At 51.1% G+C, this 18,572-nt stretch overlaps 1 protein-coding gene and 1 pseudogene across 1 annotated transcript in view; both read left to right on the forward strand.

Moving 5' to 3' along the window:
* IL5RA (interleukin 5 receptor subunit alpha) overlaps positions 1-18,572 on the forward strand; it is a gene marked incomplete at its 5' end in the record, with an annotated part of 33,728 nt that overhangs the window by 5,436 nt on the left and 9,720 nt on the right. Inside the window, 7 exons of the mRNA XM_036219684.1 lie at positions 5,396-5,480; positions 7,219-7,364; positions 8,252-8,390; positions 9,173-9,326; positions 9,402-9,589; positions 11,515-11,660; positions 13,981-14,119. Coding sequence (XP_036075577.1) covers positions 5,396-5,480; positions 7,219-7,364; positions 8,252-8,390; positions 9,173-9,326; positions 9,402-9,589; positions 11,515-11,660; positions 13,981-14,119 — 997 coding nt within the window. The remainder of the gene's footprint in view (positions 1-5,395; positions 5,481-7,218; positions 7,365-8,251; positions 8,391-9,172; positions 9,327-9,401; positions 9,590-11,514; positions 11,661-13,980; positions 14,120-18,572) is intronic.
* On the forward strand, positions 4,298-4,416 carry LOC118602498 (annotated as a pseudogene).

Raw genomic sequence — 18,572 nt, forward strand, 5'->3', positions numbered from 1 at the left:
CTGTTACAAAAGTTATAAAACTGGAAATCAGTTCCAAGAAAAAAAACAAAACTAAAAAACACACAAACACATGAAGGCTAAATAACATGCTACTAAACAATGAATAGATTAACAATGAGCTCAAGGAAGAAATCAAAAGATACCTTGAGATAAATGAAAATAAAAACACGATGACCTAAAATCGATGGGACATGGCGAAAGCAGTCCTAAGAGGAAAATTCATAAAAACACGAGCCTACCTCAAGAAAAAAACTCAAATAAACAATCTAATCTTACACCTAAAAGAACTACGAAAAGAACAAACAAAGCCCAAAGCGAGTAGAAAGAAGGAAATAATAAAGATCAGATGAGAAATAAACAAGACAGTCTAAAACATACAAAAATCAGTGGAAACAAGAGCTGGTTCTTTGAAAAGATGAACAAAATTGATAAACAACCAGATTCATCAAGAGAAAAAGAGAGAAGATCCAGATAGATAAAATTCTAAATGAAAGAGGAAAAGTGTCAACTGACACCACAGAAATAAAAAGGATTGTAAGAAAATACTTGGACAATTATATGCCAACAAATTGGACAATTTAGAAGAAACGGATAAATTCCTAATAATATGCAATCTTCCAAGACTGAATTAAGAAGAAACAGAAAATATGAACAGACCGATTACTACCAATGAAATAGAATCGATACCAAAAACTCTCAACGAAAAAAAAGTCATGGATTGGATAGCTTCACAGGAGAATTTCAACAAACAGTCAAAGATGAATTAACACCTATCCTTCTCAAACTATTCCAAAAAATTCAAGAGGAGGAAAGGCTCGCAAGCTCGCTTTACACGGCCAACATTACTCTGATTCTAAAACCAAAGACACCACAAAAAAAGAAAATTATAGGATAATAGTCCTGATGAACAAAGACACAAAAATCCTCAACAAAATATCAGCCAACTGAATTCAGCAATACATCAAAAAGATCATACACTACAGTGAAGTGGGATTTATTCCTGGTATGCAAGATTATTTTGACATCCATAAGCCAATTAACGTGAAATACAAATAAACAAAACAAAAGATAAAAACCATATGATTATATCAGTAGATGCAGAAAAAGCATTTGACAAAATACAGCATCTATTTATGATAAAAACTCTCAGCAAAATGGGAATAGAGGAATATACCTCAAAACCATAAAGGTCATCTATAACAAACCCATAGCTAGCATCTACTCAACAGTGAAAAGCTAAAAGCATTTTCCTTAAGATCAGAAGCAAGACAAGGATGCCCACTTTTATCACTTCTGTTCAACATAGTACCAGAAATCCTAGCCATAGCAGACAAGAAAAAGAAACAAAAGCATCCAGATTGGAAAGGAAGGAGTATAACTGTTATTATTTGCAGACGGCATGATACTACACGTAGCGACATGATATATGTTATTTATATAGTAACATGTCATCTGCTAATAATAACAGTTTTTAGAGAACCCTAAAGATTTCACCAAAAATTTACAACTGATGAACGAATTCAGTAAAGTAGCAGGATACAAAATTAATATTCACAAATCAGTTGCATTTTTATGCACAAACAGCAAACTATCAGAAAGAGAAATTAAGAAAACAATCTCACTTATGATCGCCTCAAAACAATACCTAGGAATAAACTAAAACAAGGTCTATACTTATAAATTTATAAGACATTGAAGGAAGAAATTGAAGATATAAATAAATGGAAGCATATACCATGCTGCTCATGAATAGGAAGAATTAGCATCATTGGAATGTTCGTATTATCTAAAATAATCTATAGATTTAATGCCAGCCCTATCGAAATACCAATGTCATTTTCACAGAACTGGAAGGAATAATTCTGAAATTTCTATGGAACCACAAAATATCCCAAATAGCCAAAGCAATCTTGATAAAGCAGGATAAAGTTGGAGGTATCATGTTCCCTGATATCAAACTACACTACAAGACTATATTAATCAAAACAGCGTGGGACTGACATAAAAATAAACATGAAACGAGATAAAGAGCCCAGAAATAAACCTGTGCCTATACGGTCAACTGATCTATGACAGAGGAACCAGATATATACAATGGAGGAAAGAGTGTCTATTCAAGAAAGTGTTGGGAAAATTGGACCTATACGTACAAAAATGATAAGAGACCACCTTCTTACCCATATACAAAAATAAACTCAAAATGGATTAAAGATTTAAATATAAGACCTAAGACCATAAATCTCCCAGAAGAAAACATAGGCAGCAAACTCTCTGACATTACTCTTAATAATATTTTTTCTGATAGATCTCCTTGGGCCAGGGAAGCAAAAGAAAAAACAAAAACAAAAACAAATAAGACTATATCCAACTAAAAATTTTTTTCACAGCAAAGGAAATCATCAACAAAATGAAAAGACAGCCTACTGATTGAGAGAGATGTCGGCAAATGATACATCTGATAAGGGGTTAGTATCCAAATTTTTTAAAGAACTAATACAACTTAACACCAAAAAAACAAACAATCCAATAAAAAAAAAAATGAGCAGAGGACCTAAATAGACATTTCACCGAAAAGGACATACAGATGGCCAACAGACATATGAAAAGATATTCAATATGAATCATCAGAGAAATGCAAATTAAATCCACGTGAGATATCACCTCACACCTGTAAGGATGGCATCATCCAAAAATCAGCAAATAAGTGTTGACGGGGATGTGGAGAAAAGGGAATCTCGTGCATTGTTGGTGGGATGGCAGATTGATACAGCCACTACAGATGAAGATTCCTCAAAAAATTAAAACTAGAACTACCATGTGACCCAGCAATTCCGTTTTGAGGTATTTATTTGAAGAAATCCAAAACACTAATTAGAGAAGATCTATGCATCCCTATGGTCGCCGCATTGCTATTTACAATGGCCAAGATACGAAAACAACCTAAGTGCCCATCAACAGATGATTGACTGAGAAGAGGTGGAACAATGGAACATCGCTGAGCCATAAAAAGAATGAAATCTTACTACTTGCAACAAAATGGATGGACCTAGAGGGTATTATTATGCTAAGTGACATAAGTCAGACAGAGAAAAACAAATACCGTATAATTTCGCTTATGTGTGCAATCTAAAAGATGAACTAAATGAACAGACAAAGCAGAAACAGACTCATAGACACGGAGAACAACCTGATGGTTGCCGGATGGGAGGGGGTTTGGGGGGCTGGGCGAAAAAGGCGATGGGATTAAGAAGCACAAATGGGCAGCTGCAAAATAGTCACAGAGATGTAGAGTACAGCTTAGGGGACATAGTGAATAATATTGTAGTAACTGTGGCGTGCCAGATGGGTGCTAATCGGAAGGTCACTTCGTAAATCATCTAAATGCTCACCACTGTGCCGTATACCTGAAACTAATGTAAAATAATACTGAATGTCAACTGTAATTGAAAAATAAAAATTAATTGAAAAGAACTCGAAAACGCTTCCGTCCAACTCTTTATTTACACGGATATTGCCAAGCACTTCTTCCTGCAAGGCCTGGGAAGGTCCCATCGCCAGGGAAAGTATCTCCCCAACGCTTGTTCACTCACCGTTTACTTCAAAAACAATCTTTTCTTTTACATCTTATTCTGTGTCTAAATTATGCGATGCTTATAAATACCCCGAAATCAAATGCTGATATTGGTGCTTTGCCTAGTCTGAGTCATTTGCCGAAAGAACATTGCTAATGGGAAATATGAAAAAGGGAACTGAATCACTACGCGCTGTTCTTTCTTTTATGTTGTGACATTTTAACAGTTTCCTCAGTAAATTAAGTAGTGATAGTGAGAAATTAAGGAGCAAGTTAGTGCCAATTCAGATGTGAGAGTGAAGAGCGTTTTCTGGTATCTCTCAGATGTATCCAGTTAGCCGAGATCTACCTTCTGTGGTTCTACCAGGATTATATTTGGAAAATACAAAACCATTCAAATAAAATTTTAACCTGGAAATGGTAAGTCATTTAAATTAGTACAGAATACTGCTTTTGCTGCTGGAAGAATTGAGACTGGGTCTAAGCTCCATTATTTACTGTCTGTTTCATCTGACAAATGCTTTTACCTTTCAGACGCCTTTTCTTCTTTGTAAATCAGATAAGAACCACACACCAAAGCAGTGTGTGTGTGTGTGTGTGCGCGCGCGCGTGTGCGTGGGGGGCTCGGGAGAGATCACACAGGAATTGCTGCTCTGTGAGGCCAGGCAGCACCCAAAAGGTGGAAGCCAGGCCTATAATTTGTCCTTTAAAGTTAAGTTCATACGTGTCTGTGGCCACGCCACCCTGAACACACCTGATCCCGACTGATCTGGGAAGCTAAGCAGGGTCGGGCCTGGTTAGTGCTTGGATGGGAGACCACCTAGGAAGACCAGGTGCTGTAGGTATAAAATTAAATAAACAAACATGTAAGTCAATAAGTAAATAAATAAGTAAGTTAAGTTCATGTGAAAAGTGCCTTTCAACATTTTCTGAGGAAACACTCAAGGTTTGTAACCTCAGGTCCCAGTAAGAGGCGCCGCCAGACTTTCTTCTAAAACCAGACGCGGGAAAGGCCTGACCACTCCTTCACGCTGGCGCACCGAGCGAGGGAAATGGCCCTGCTCCCAATTCATGCCCAGCGCCCCGTCGTTTCCAGCAGGGAGAGGCGCGTTGTTATTGTCCCCGTGCCTGTAGCTGCGTGTCCGGGTCCTCTTCCGGCCCGCCCCCACTGGGGCTCGCGTGGGTTCATCGGGCCTCGTCGGCCCCTCCGAAAGTTCCGAGGGTCACTTTTTTCCTAAGTTCACGATAAGACGTTTCTCTTTCCCGCCTTAAATTGTTTTAGATTTAAGCTTCCCGTCACGTCACGTTGGCTCGTATTCAAATGCTCATTAACGAAAATGGTAACGGTATTAATTTTCCATCCCATTAACTGAGCCTAGAGCTTTTACTGCCCCGGCCTCCCGCCGACCACCGGTCCTCTCTCCCGTCGACTCTCGTCTCTGGATCCGTCCTTGCTGTGTCCGCCACGAGGAACACATTACCCCCACGTGTGTGTGTGTGTGTGTGTGTGTGTGCGTGCACGTGCGTGCATGTACGTGTGTGCGCGCAGGTGTGTGTATCCTAGAGGAGTCAGTTCAGAAGGATTTTTGCTTCTCCCATGCCCTGTACATACCGTTATTGGAAGTTTTAGACTGGACTGCAATTATTGACTGACATTTCTCTCTGCCATTTAGATAAGGTTTGTTCCTCTTTGTATTTCTAGCACATAACAGGTCACCTACAAATGCTGGTTAAATGGCCAAATGACTATATTTTACTTTATAAAGTTGCTGTCAGTTTTTCTCTAAAATGGCTACTCGACCCTCATCTTTCTGTCTCCTGCAGAATTTGATCGTCATGGCGCTTGCATTTCTGATTCTTCTGGGGGCCACAGTGATACTTCCAGCAGACTTCCTTTCTGATAAAAAACGTGAGTGCCGTCTATTAAATTCGATGATGTTTCTTTAAAAATATAAGCATAGTACAAAAATGATAGCATTATTTTCTCCTAAATAATCCCTCAAGTAGGAAATTACATGTGGATTTTAGAAAAGGGATGGAATATCCTTATTAGAATACAAACTCTTTAAATACACTATATTTTAAGAAAGAAAGGTTGGCCGAAATGCAAATTTTATGCTACAGTGGGAAATTCTACGGCAGAACTGGGTGCGTGGGCTCCAGAGACTAAGGCCGGAGGCGATGCCCACTCTGGGAACACCTCTTCATGCGAAGGGATGGCTAGCGGCCTCACGACCAAAGAATAAAAATCTCCCACTATGTTTGCTCAGAAATTTGTTCATCTGTGGTGTCGGTGCAATGACAGAATCTAAGAAAACCGTCACATGGCCTCTACCTAGTTTTGTCTAAGAGAAATTCCTATGGTAATGACACTGTTTTATATCTGCACTGTCCAGGGTAGTAGCCACTGGCCGTCGGTGACTGAGCGCTTGACATGTGCCTCATGCAACTAGAACAATGAAGGGTCTATTTTAAGTCATTTAAATTTAAATGGCCACATGCGACCACGATGGACAGCGCATTATGGACAGAGCCCTGGGAGTCCGTATCTGCAGGCGTGGATGGGGTGGGGGTCCGGGAAGGCCATTAAACACTCTGGATCCATGGAGATCTCCTGACCACGTAGTAAGTGAATCCGAGGAGGTTTCGTGATTGTGATACAACGTTTTCTCAATTTTAGAAAAAAATGTAAAAAGTTTTATTAACATATGCCCAGGAATAAAGGATAATCAACATTTCACATGTTGAGACCATTTCTAATAGTGGGGTTGTGGATAATTTTTCTTTCTTTCTTTCTTTCTTTCTTTCTTTCTTTCTTTCTTTCTTTCTTTCTTTCTTTCTTCTTTCTTTCTTTCTTCTTCTTTCTTTCTTTCTTCTTTCTTTCTTTTCTTTCTTCTTTCTTTCTTCTTTCTTTCTTTCTTTCTTTCTTTCTTTCTTTCTTTCTTTCTTTCTTTCTCTTTTTCTTTCTTTTTTTTTTGCTCATCTGTGCTTTCCAACGTTCCTGAAATGCACAGACCTTGTTTTTGTAAATGAAATAAAAGCTTTTATTTTGAAAGCAAAGTTAGAAAGTGGTTCATTAAGAAAAAAAGAAAAACAAAACCTTTTTTCTCCCTAGGAATGTCTGTTTAAGTAGTTTTACTGCCAAATTTGTTTTGATTTTAAATCATATAAAGAAATAAATCCATTTTATATCACGAACCAGTACGCATACAAATACATAAGTACATTTATATAATAGAAGAAGAGGTTCACGAAACAGAATTTATTCTTACTATATTTGATGCACAAAGCAGCACTTATTATATTTGATGTCCTTCCTATTCTATTTTTTCCGTGTCATTAAAAAAATTGCTAGCCACAAATTGATGAATTATCTCAGCCAATTAGTAGATAATAACCCTCAGTTTGAAAACAACGGTTATAATAAATAACGATATGGCACAATATCCCTTTTTGAGTCAAAAACCTACACACATACAGTGAATTAGAAGCAGTCTTAAAGGAACTTCTTCCAAAGTTATCTCAGTGTTCTGCATCCTGAGAGCCGTAATAAAACGCCACGGCGCCCAACACGACGGCTTGAGAATTTCAGAGCTGCTGGCCACGCGCTGCTGACCCCGCCGCCCGTTTCCTCTTCCGATCCTCAGCCTCGCTGCTGCCTCCCGCCAACTTCACCGTTACGGCCACCGGGTTGGCCCAGGTCCTGCTGCGCTGGGAGCCCAGCCCCGATCAGGAGCGACGGAGCATCAAGCTAGGATACCACGTGAAGATAAACGGTCCGCAGGAAGATGATGTGAGTGTCCGTTCTGACGGCGAAACTTACTTAGAGTACATTCAAATTTCGGCTGCATTTTCCTTATCAAAAGAAATTGCAACTGAAACAAAAAAAGGGGAACCACACGAGGGCCTTCGGTTCTTTCGCTTAGAGAAGGAAGTTTGGTCACTTCTGAGGTGGGATGCACTCAATCTTGGTTTTATGGTTTCTCTAAAACAGCCCCAAACAAAACAAAACAAAAACCCAGAAGAAAATAGCAGGCCGGGCGGGAGGTGGGCAGGGAGCCCGGCCCTGCGCCGTCGGCAGCCTCGGGCTGGATGTCCGACCTCCCGGAGCTCGGTCTCTCTGCGGGACACGGAAGGCAGCTGGTACCTCGCAGGTGCCCCGCGCAATTAGACGAAGGGAGAAACGGCTGTATGGCATCGGCTGTTTTTCAACCTGTGTGGAATTCTAGAGAATTTTCTGTCGATAGTTATCTGTGCGAGGAGACGGGAACTAGAGATGGCGGCCGAAGGGAGCCGGACCCTTGTTTGTCATACTTCGTTTGTTTTCATAAGAAGAACGTGTCCACGTATCATTCACGAGTTTATTATGCTTTTATTATATTGTTTGTAAAAAAAATCTATAAATACCAGAATCGGGTCATTTATCTGCGTATTCATTTTAAAACCACTTTAGGAGGTACGGTCGATGCGTAGACAGCTGTACGCATATCGTTTATTCGTCTCGATGAGTTTAGGGTTAAGTATATGCTCGTGGAACCGTGGGTTTAAGTTTTTAGCAAACCTATTTCATCGCGTTTAATGTGCCATTTAAAAATGGGAGGGAAACGCATATTCGATGAAAATAGTTCTTTTAAGGCTGTTTGCCTCTTACGTATCGTGACTCGTGGGCTTTAATTTTAGTACGAAACCAGCGACACGGAGAGCAGCCGTGAGACCGTCCTGCACGAAGGCTTTTCGGCAAGCGTGCGGACCATCCCGTGGGAGGGCCACCCCGTCCGGCCAAGCGGCTGGGTGACCGCCGGGCTCAGCGCCCCAGCAGGTGAGGCCGGCCCCACGAAGCCCGTTCCGCCTTTCAGACTTGGTAGAGACGGGCCGCCTTTCTTTACTCCGCCGCCAGCTCCTGCCCAGCCGTCTCGCGCCCCGTGAGCGCTCCACCAAGGCTGTCATTGCTTCCACGTCACAACCCACCCGGTGCCACCTGGCACGTCCCCGCGGCCATCGCCTACAGTTCTCAGTCCTCGGCTCAAAGGCTCAAAATGGTCCTAAGCAAAACGGCGGCCGCTCCGGTCCCCCATAATTGGGGTCTTTGGCACCTTGCACCTGCACCGTGCCTGGTCCTCTGCTCTGCTCAGATGCATTTTGAACCCGGCCCCACGCGCTTGCCCTGAAGACTTTGCGTTCCGGGCTCATCCTTGGTCTGCCCTTCCGAGCCCCCCGTGAACTCAAAGCCCAGGTCCAGTCGCTCTTGCTCTGCAGAGCCATTTTCTCCGCCCCGTGCGCTGAGGGCTGCTTGTGCCCCTCAGAGCTCGCCCGTGGGCTGGGCCCTCGACACACATAGCGCGTTATCTGTCTTTCACGAGCAGCTGCATTTCTACCCTGCCGTCCCCAGCTACGAGCCCGCCGGGGGCAGGGACACCACCTGACCCTTTACTGCATCCAGCACAACGAACCGGGCGTGCTCGAGCCGGAGTGCCCGTGTTTGATTCCAGAGCTTCTCTTACCAAACCGAAGCGAGCGCGGCCAACACGTCACGGAGGCCACGAGACCCAAGCCGCGGCCGGCGTGGCCACGTCCGGCCCTTTTTTATATCTCGCTCTCCAGGGGCTGCTGGAACCTCGGCCGTCAATTTGACTTGCACCGCAAACACCGCGGCGAGTGAGGGGACGCGCGGCCGGCAGTACCGGGTCTCTCTCCGCTGCAGCTGGCTGCCGGGGCAGGCTTCCCCTGAGGACACGTGGTACTTCCTCTACTACAGGTCAGCGCCTATTTTTACCTATGCAAATGGGTAGTTTCCTCCAGTCTTAAAGATCTCACGAGCGCTCCGATGCAGGTATGGCTCTCAGACCGAAGAATGCCGAGAATACGGCCGGGACGTGCTGGGCAGAAGCGTCGCGGGCTGGTTTCCCGGCACCGTCATCCCTGGCAGAGGGCGCGACTTGCTCGCCGTGCGCGTGAACGGCTCCAGCAGGCACGCCGCCATCCGGCCCCTCGACCGGCTGTTCGCCCTCCATGCCATCGGTAAGGCGGGCTCAGAGCCGAGGTCGCCGGCCCGCAGAAGCTCGGCCGTGGAGGGGGTCGCAAAAGTCACTTCGCCCCACTGCTTTCAAGTTGCGAAACAGCCATCGGGCCCCGGCTCGAAAACCCCCCGTGGCCGGAGCACAGGGCCGGATACCTGCGGGGGAGGCCGTGCCGGCCCGGCAGGGCTCAGCAGCAGCGCCCCTGGCCTCTGCCCGTGAGGTGCCAGCAGCACCTCCCCCTGCCAATCGTGGCAACAGATCTGTGCCCCCAGACATTCCTACGTGTCCCTTGGGGGACAACCCCCCCCCAGTGGTGACCCCGCACACCAAGCAAAGTGACCCTGCGGAAGGAAGCAATTTCCCATCTCAGCGGCTGTGGCTGGGGGTCCTGCGATGGATTGCAGACACCTCCAAGCCACTCTGACCCCTGTCCCACACCTCTCGGCTCTTGGAAGGTGGCCGCGCTTCCGTTCTGAGGCCTCTCTGGCCCGAGCTGCCCACCCCCACTTCCTCACGTGTGCCTCTACGGCCCCTCGCCGCTCTGGTCTGCCTCCCCTGGACGGGGCGGAGGTAAAATGCCCCCCTCGGCCCGTGATGCTCAGACGTAAACATATTCCTTAGGGTTTCCTCTGCTCAGCGCTCAAAGCAGAGGGCACCCTCCTTCCTCCCGGATATGTGTGTATGTTAATGAAACTCATCAGGGGCCTTCAGCGTAGCATCTGTGCGGGCTAGCGAGCAAGGCTCCGGCGTGGCAGTCACCGGAGCGGGCTGTGTCCCCGGCTCCCCTGCCGAGGAGCTGAGTGACCTTAGATGAGTGGCTCGTTTCTCTGCGTCTTGGTCTTATCTGCAAAATGGGAGAAATCAACACTTCCAACAAGGTTTTCGTGAGAATTAAGTGTTAATAATTATAAAGTGTTGAGCACGGTGCCTTGTGCAAGGATCCGAAAAAGACGCAAACTGTTATTTAAAGGACGTGATTGACTCGTCACATGTCTGTATCTGTCCAACGGAGTAGAACTTCATTTAAAGAATCATAGCATTTACTAAAGAGTCGTGCAATTCTCTTAAATCGTTTGTTTCTTAGGTGCCCTAAAAATGTCACTTTCATGAAAACAGGTGATAAAAAATGCTGAGAAGGACTTAGGAAACAATGATATTACTGTGAACATGGACACAGTCTGGAACGGACCAGAGGAATTCATTTGCTTTTATGATTTGCACGTTATTGAAACCAATTCCTCGGATCACTAAAACAAATAAAGACTTTTGGGGTGAACATTTTCTGCTTCGGGAGTGGCAGGTTCTGGAGACAGTGGGTCTCGCCCTTCGCTTGTCTCTGACCCATTCATTGTGAGACCTTCGCCACTAACCTAAGACACTCAGAAACATCTCCCACCTACGTCACTTGGCCAGAGGCAATCAAGTGAGATCTCAGGGGAGAGACTCTCGTTCTTATTCAAACGAAGACAAATTTAGCCCAGTCCATTCTTTTTATGTGAGAGAAAACTAAAGCTTTCCACTCCACGTCCCAAACAAACCAAAACAAGACGCAAACAACAGAATGAAACGAAAAATCCCCAGAGCCCAGACAGGGGAAGTGGTCGCAGGGGCCCACGCCCCGCCCGGCTCGCAGGGGCAGGGCGAGGTGAGCGATCGGGCTGTTTCTCTCCAGGATCAGTTTGCCCTGTCCTCGGCCTATCTCTAGAAGTAAAGTAGGGAGGGGATTCAACCACTCCATGCCCACTGGGCTGGGAGTCCTGGACCATTACAAGGGAGCTCTTCTTCCCCGTTATATGACAGTGGCCTATGTGAGCCTCTTGAGGGTAAATACTCGAGAAGGTGGGCTCCTGGAGATGCCCGGGGGGGGGGGGAGCAGGTGGGACTTGCCAGCCGCCGTCACTGACCCCATTCTCATTCCTAACCTAGATCAAGTAAACCCTCCGCTGAACGTCACAGCAGGCGTCGAAGGAACCCGCCTCTCTGTCCAGTGGGACAAACCCATTTCTGCCTTTCCGACCCACTGCTTTGAGTACGAAGTGAAAATTCACAACGCGAGGAAGGGCTATTTTCAGGTAATGCTTCAGACCGCTCTGGTGTTCGATGGCAGCCTTCTTTTAGGGACATTTCTAAAATCGTCTTCAATGTCTGCTCTGGTTACAGCTCGGAACTAACGAGGTCAAAGATAACTTATATCTACCCAGGTTTTATGTAAATGAACCCACCCTACTGGCCTTTTGTCTCGAAAGGACATACTTTGGGTTGAAAATAAGACAACGTAGCAGATAAAAACTCTTCAGCACTATTGTAGGGGAAAACGTAAAATGGTCAGTCCCTATGGGCAACAGTGTGGCAATCCCACTCCTGGGGGTCTATCCGAAAGAACCCCTCAGAGGGAGAGGCGTGCGCATCCATGCTCACGGCGGCCTTAGCCGCAGGAGCCGACGAGACGCAGCAGCCCGAGCGTCCACAGACAGAGGAGCGGATAACGAAAACGCGAGAACGACGTGTGATGCGATACTACGGGGCCTGGAACAGGAAGGGCATCCCGAGGACGAACCTCGAGGGCGTTTCACTCAGCGAAATAAGCCGGACACGAAAGGGCAGACACCGCGCAGTTCCGCTCGTGTGAGACACCGAGTAGTTAAATTCACGGAGAAAGGGGGCGGCGTGGTGTGTGCCGGGGGGCGGGGGGGGGGGTGCGGGACGGGGAGTTGTTTCTCGATGGGCAGAGTTTCGGTTCTGCAAGATGAGGAGAGCTGGAGGCGGACGGCGGCGATGGCCGCACACCACGTGAGCATCCTCCACGCCGCCGGACTGGACTCTTAAGAACAGTTAAAGCGGTGAATTCCACGGTCTGTGCATTGCATTACGACTCAGAAGCTCGCTCACTGGCACTAACGGACGCGGAGGTCGAGGGCGGCCGGGGAGAGCGCCGGCATCGACCGAGCGTCCGCCACGCACCGGGCTTCCCTGAGTCGCGTGCTCCACCCTCTCGGCGACTCCGTTACGCAATCGTCATTCCCGTTCTGCGGGAAAGTGAGGCGCACACAGATTAAGGGACTTGCCAAGTCACAGAGCTAGAAAAACAGAGGGAGGTCACGATTTGAACTCCATCTTACCGTTGGTAGCAGCCTGAGAGCTGGTGTAGGTGGGGAAGGGTCACTCGGACGTAGCAATGCCAGCTAATGGCTACTGCAACTGTCCTAGCAGCAGATGAGGAGAGCTGAAGCAGGTCGTGGTCCTGGGGCGGGGGGGGGAGGGGGAACCACGCGCAGGGATGTTTGAGGGGCAGCTGGCACGGCCACCTCTCTGGTTTGGGGCCCCGGAGACTAGCTAAACGGTGGTCGCACTGATCGATACGGGGGCCTCGGAGGAGGGCTGGTTTGTGAGAAGCCAGCTTCATTTCAGCACTCGGCCAGCGTCAGCTTAAGTTGCCTGTGGCAACGGGGCACATATTATTGGGTCGAACCGTTCAAAATTGCTGCTTTTGCTGATCAGACACGGGCTGGGTATCGGCTGTTTTTATCTGATGCTACTTGGTATTTCCTAAAGCTTGGGCTGTACTGAGATCATCCCGTGTCACTCAATAATCCGAGAGTTAGGCGTTGCCATTCCTATGTGACAGATGAGGAAACTGAGGCTCAGAGGGGTCAAGGAACTGCATCGGGGGTAGCTGGAGGCAGATCCCAGCCGCCCGTCTTAGAGTCAAGCTCTCTGCTGCTTCTACTCTCCCGTACACCCCCTCCCCCCCCCCCCACTGTCGTACATCAGAGATCAGTACACTTTTTGTGTAAAGGACCAAATAAACACGCCAGGCTTTGCAGACCACGTGGTTGGGCCGCCATCACTCAGCTCCGCATGCAGGGCCAGCGCAACTGCGGACCGTGCGGAAGCAGAAGCTCGCAGACACCGAGATGCCGGCTTCACGTGATTTTCGCGTGTTGTGAAACACTCTCTTGGTCCGTTTCAATCCCTTGGAGGTACGCGGCCGGTTCGAGAACAGGCAGCAGGCCCCAGGGGCCCGTGGTTTGCTGGTGCAGAATGTGACAGAAACTGGGCGACGTCGTTTCGCCGCGTGACTGCGAAACGCGGGGTTCGGGCCCAGGGCGTTTGGCATTCTGCTGTCGGCCGCCCCAGCGTCCGGCCCGGGAGCACCCACCGGGCCCCCACGGGTCGTGGGATCGCACGGCTGCCCGCCTCGGGCGCATGCTGCCGACAGCTCGGAACAGGCTAATCGCTAAGTGTCCCCTCGATTTTAAATGGGGCGCCAAACAGTGAGTCCCGTGGCCGGTACCCCCATTCTGAACGCGGCACCCCTGTTCTGATCGCCGACGGGCATCGCTTGATCACGCGTCTAGAGAGGATTACGATGATATTGTCTCCCCCATTTAGGTAGAGAAGATGACGACTCAGGAGTTCACCTCAACAGTTCACGGTGCTTCCAGGTACTCTCTCCAGGTGCGGGCGGCCGTGAGCCCCGTGTGCAGGCCGGCGGGGCCCTGGAGTGCGTGGACTCGGCCGGTCGTCGTGGGTGAGTCTCTTGCGCTCGTCTGAGAGCCGCAGGCGCGGTCGCGGCAGGCCGCCCCGGGGCGCGAGCCCGGGGACCCGCGGGGGCCAGCGCCCTCGTGTCTCTGCCGCGCCTCGACCCCCGGCACCCCCCCCCCCCCACACGGCTAAGCGTTGGAGCCTTTCCAAGGCCCTGCGCCTGATTTCCCCCTGGAGTACCTGATTCTACCCCTGTCTAATCTTTTAACCATCAACGTTTTTATTCCGCGGGCCTCGTGGATTCTCAGGCAGCTGGCAGGCGTGGTGCGGCGGGGCCCGCGGGGCTCTCGCCCAGGTCCCCTTGAGGGTGACTTCCGGCAAAGCTGTGGTTCGCCGTCCCGGCCGCATGCGATCCGCGGACCTCGCTCAGGTTTCGCCAGCTTCCCGGGTGCTCGTTTGTGTGCTTAGTTGTGTGCAGTGGTGTCACACGCGCAGGGTCCTGTGCCCGTCACCACGGGCGGGACACGGGGCAGCCCCGCCACCGCCAGGGCCCTCCCGGGGCCCCTCCGCAAGCCCTCTTCCCCTCTCCAACCCCTGGACGCTGTCCGACCCCCTCCCGCCCCCCGCCCCCCGTTCTCCGTTCCTGTCGTCGTCCTGCACCCACCTTGGAATGACGCTTTTGTTCCTTTTCTTGAAGAAGATGCCGACAAGGTTCGGGGCCTATGGACTCTGGGTCCGCCCGGGCCCTGAGCCTCCCGGGCGCAGAGGGTCACAAGGACGGGGCGTCGCCTGGGCTCCGGGGTCCATTCTGCGGCCTTTTGGTTCGTGGCCGAGTTGACTGGTTTACTTGGCAAGTGAGAGGGGCGTCGTGGCCGCGCGTGGGGGCCGCGGAGAAGAGGGGCGTCTGTGCCAGCCGGAGGGACCTGGCCTTGTACCCTGAAGACGCGAAACGCATAGTCCGTGTTGGCCGCTCTCTGGGCGTCTCGGGCAGGAGACAGAAAACAAGCGGCCTGCCGCGGGCGCGAGGCTCCCGGCCGCGGGAGAGCGCTGGGGCCCGACGTGGGAGGTGCGGCCCGGCGCCCAGCCGGGCCCTGCGTGTGCGGCCCTGACCGCCGGCACTGCCCTCACAGCTGGTCAGGCGCGTGACGGTCACCACCCCCCCTCACCCCACGGGGACTCGGCGATCGACCGAGTGCAGAGTGTCCGTAAGGAGAGATTTCCCTCAGGCACGCGCTAGCGGTCTCCATGATTTCATTCGTTCTCTTAGGCTAGTGGGCGGGTCCTCGGGAAGGGCCCGGGCAGTGACCTGTCACCCTGGGTAGATGTCACGCATGGCGGGGAATCCCGTGGAGGACCGCGAGAGCCGAGCGGAGGCCTGAGCAATGGCGGGGCGCGTTTGTGACCTGCGAGGGGGCCGGCCGTGCTGAGTTCCCGGCGGCACGGCACCCCCGCCGGGCGACCGGCTCAGCCCCGTCGGGTGGCCCTCGCATCACCCTGCGGGACCCAGGGGAGCAGCGTGAGTCTTCCCGGGGGGGAGGAAGTGAAAGGAAGACAAAGGAACCGAGAGGGGCCCGCTACGCCGACTTCCTGCTTCTGCCGGGCCGGGCCCCCCTCCCCGCCCCCGGGCCCCCCTCCCCGCCCCCGGGGACCCCTCCCGGCCCCGCTAAGCGGAGCACACGTGGGCCGCCCCCGGCCCTGCCGCGTCCGCACGAACAAAGTCCACTCCGCTGGCCGAGAGCACCGCAGAGGAAACGCGGACCGGCCCCGGGGACCTTCGTTTAACGAAGTCATAAACTGCAGCAAACGCCCAGAGTCCTCTCTGCGTTTTCGTTATTTGCATTTATGGGGAGTGTTTCTTTTCAAAAAGTGCTTCATGTTATTCCCCGATAGCACGGAGCTCATCGGCCCCAGACGAGCGACGCTCTGGAATGTCTTCCCGGCATTCCCACACGCGCAGCGTCGGAGACCCCGGAACGCCGCCCGGGGGCCTCGCGGGACGTGCCGGGGACCCGGGCGGGGACCGGGCTCAGGTCCCGCTCTGCTTTCTGAGCGTCTGTGCTTTGACGTTCTAGTCCGCGTTGACTGTCGGGCGTTTGGAACTTGGGATGGGAGAACCGGGAGACGGAGCAGGCGATCAGGTGTCGCCGTGGCTGTGCCGCCGCCAGCTCTGTGACCCGAGCTACAGGTGGCGCGAGACGGCCCGGCAGGAGCCGTCGGAGACCGTCAGGGGGGCCGTGCCGAGAAGCGGTCCCCGGCTCCCCGGCGTCACCTGTCACCGCTGCAGGGGACAGCGAGGTGAGCAGCGTGCTGGGGTTTCTCCGCCCCGGACCCGGGCAGCCACGCCGTACCTCTGGGGGTCTCATTCCCTCGCCTGTAAAACAGGGGTGCACACCTCCCTTCCAGCTCCGCCTCTCACGGTCCTCTCTGCCCCGTCAGCCCCCCGCGAACATTCCGAGAGTGAAACCGTGACCCGCAGCCAGTTTGTCATTTATGACCCACTCTCCGTTCCGGTGCTCTCTTCCTACTGTGATTTCTTCAGTAACAGCTTCCTGGCTTGAAACCGGGGTCCTTCCCATCACCCCCCAGGGGTGCCTCACGGCCGTTATCGATGGCAAATCCCATTTCATTGACCGCCACCCGTTTCATGAAAACGAGCTGACTAATACCATTATTCATCTTATAAATCCATCGCTTCTGGAACTTACTCCCTTGCTCAGCTTAGGATCATTAATGAACTTAATCAATGCAGACTTTTCGTTGCCATCAAGATGATTAATAAACATAATAGGAAGTCCGGCCCCGCTGGGTCATGGGGCGTGACTCGTCCTCACCCCTTGAGGGTGCGGCCACCACGAGGCTCGCTCGCCTTGCTGTCTGGCCGTCTGGCTGCCCCGTTCGCTTCCTGCAGGTGACCTTCCTCCTGCCCTGCCCTGTCCTATGGGGGCAGCCCACAGCCCCCGTCCATTCTCACTCCAGGGCCCAACTCAAACGCCACCTCTGCCTCGGATATCCCTAAGTCCCTCCTTTAGTTGAAGGTGGGAAGTGGAGGCCCAGAGACACTAAATAATTCAGTCGTTACCAAACAGCCAAGAAGTGGCTACTAGTGGGTAACTTCCTCAAACAGGTGACACCTGAGTCAATTAGTGGAGTAGATTCCATTAACTCGTTAACTCGTTATAGCCCGAGGTTTCTAAGTGAAGAGTCAGACAGGGATCAGCAAGTTTTGATTGACAGGAAAGGGCGGCTGGAGGAGGCCCGGCTTGGGCTGGCGAGGTCCCTGGAGGTCAGGGGGCCAGCGGGCTGCCCTCTCTGCCTGCCCCGGAGCTGTGCTGGGTAGGTCCCCTCCTGTGCAAGGATTTCCAGAGCAAGGAGCAGTGTGTTTTGTTTTTAAATGGAGGCAGCGGTTTTATGTTATCAGACTCTGTTATTTGCCTTCTCTTCCTCAACTGGCTTCTGGCCTTATCTTAAGAGCTAGCTTCCCACTTTTCACCGTCTTTCTCCTTTTCGAACTTTCTTAACTTCCACATTCTTCAGTTCCCTTATCATCGCTGTTGCCTCCTGTTTACCAAACCCTTCAGGGTTTCCTGACCCCCGGCCTCGCCTCGGGGATGCCTTTTGTTCTCTGAAGTCCAATGTCACCCTCTCTCCCCTCCCCGAAGCTCACGCGCCACACGCAAAGCCAGCGCTTATGAAAACAAGACTTCCTACAGCTCTGCCCTTCCCCATGGACAAGCGAGGGTTATGCGCGTCCACCCCACGTTTGCGTCAGGCCGTGTCTTTGGTCTGGCTCGGTCACTCCTTGTCCTGCCTCCTGGTGACCGGGCGCAGTGACAGGTCTTGTCCTTCAAACACACGACTGGCCTCTGCCCTGACCTTGCCGAAAGCCGGAATCTTTTCGATCATAGTGCAGGTGCCACTTAAAGTGCGTTCCTAAGAAAAATTTCTTTGGGCTTGAGATTTGTGGCACGCGCTCCCAAGGCTGCAGGACAGCGGTCCCCAGAGTTTGCTGAGGGCTCACGTGCCACGGGAGCCCCCGAGGCGCTGGCGGCTCCTTTCCCAGCAAGACAGCCCCTCGCGGGAAGTCCTGGCCCTTGCTTGCCTGTCATAGTTTGGGGACTGGACGGGGTGTTCCTAGAGTCATGTGACACATCCTTCACGGAAGACGGTTGAGGCAGAAAATCAGGGGTACGTGTGAGAGTTCGGGCTGGGGCGGAGGCGGGTTCGATGAACACTAACGGGCAGGAAACCCTCCGTCTCTCTCCTCCGACTCGACTTTGGCAGGCTGTGAAGGCGTCAGGAAACCTGCTCTGGAACCGTAAGCTGGAGGGGGTGGGGCGCCCTTCGAGACCGACTGACCCCCCCCTTCATTTCACACCCCTCGGGGGACCGGGCCCAGACCCTGTGGCTGCCTCGCAGGCCTCTGACACCCGCCTGCTCTCCTTGCCTGCCTCTCTCTCCCTCCCTCCCTCCCTCCCTCCCTTCCTTTTTACTGCAGTCTT

This window comes from Rousettus aegyptiacus, unplaced genomic scaffold (genome assembly GCF_014176215.1).
Source record: "Rousettus aegyptiacus isolate mRouAeg1 unplaced genomic scaffold, mRouAeg1.p scaffold_m13_p_4, whole genome shotgun sequence".
Lineage (NCBI taxonomy): Eukaryota > Metazoa > Chordata > Mammalia > Chiroptera > Pteropodidae > Rousettus > Rousettus aegyptiacus.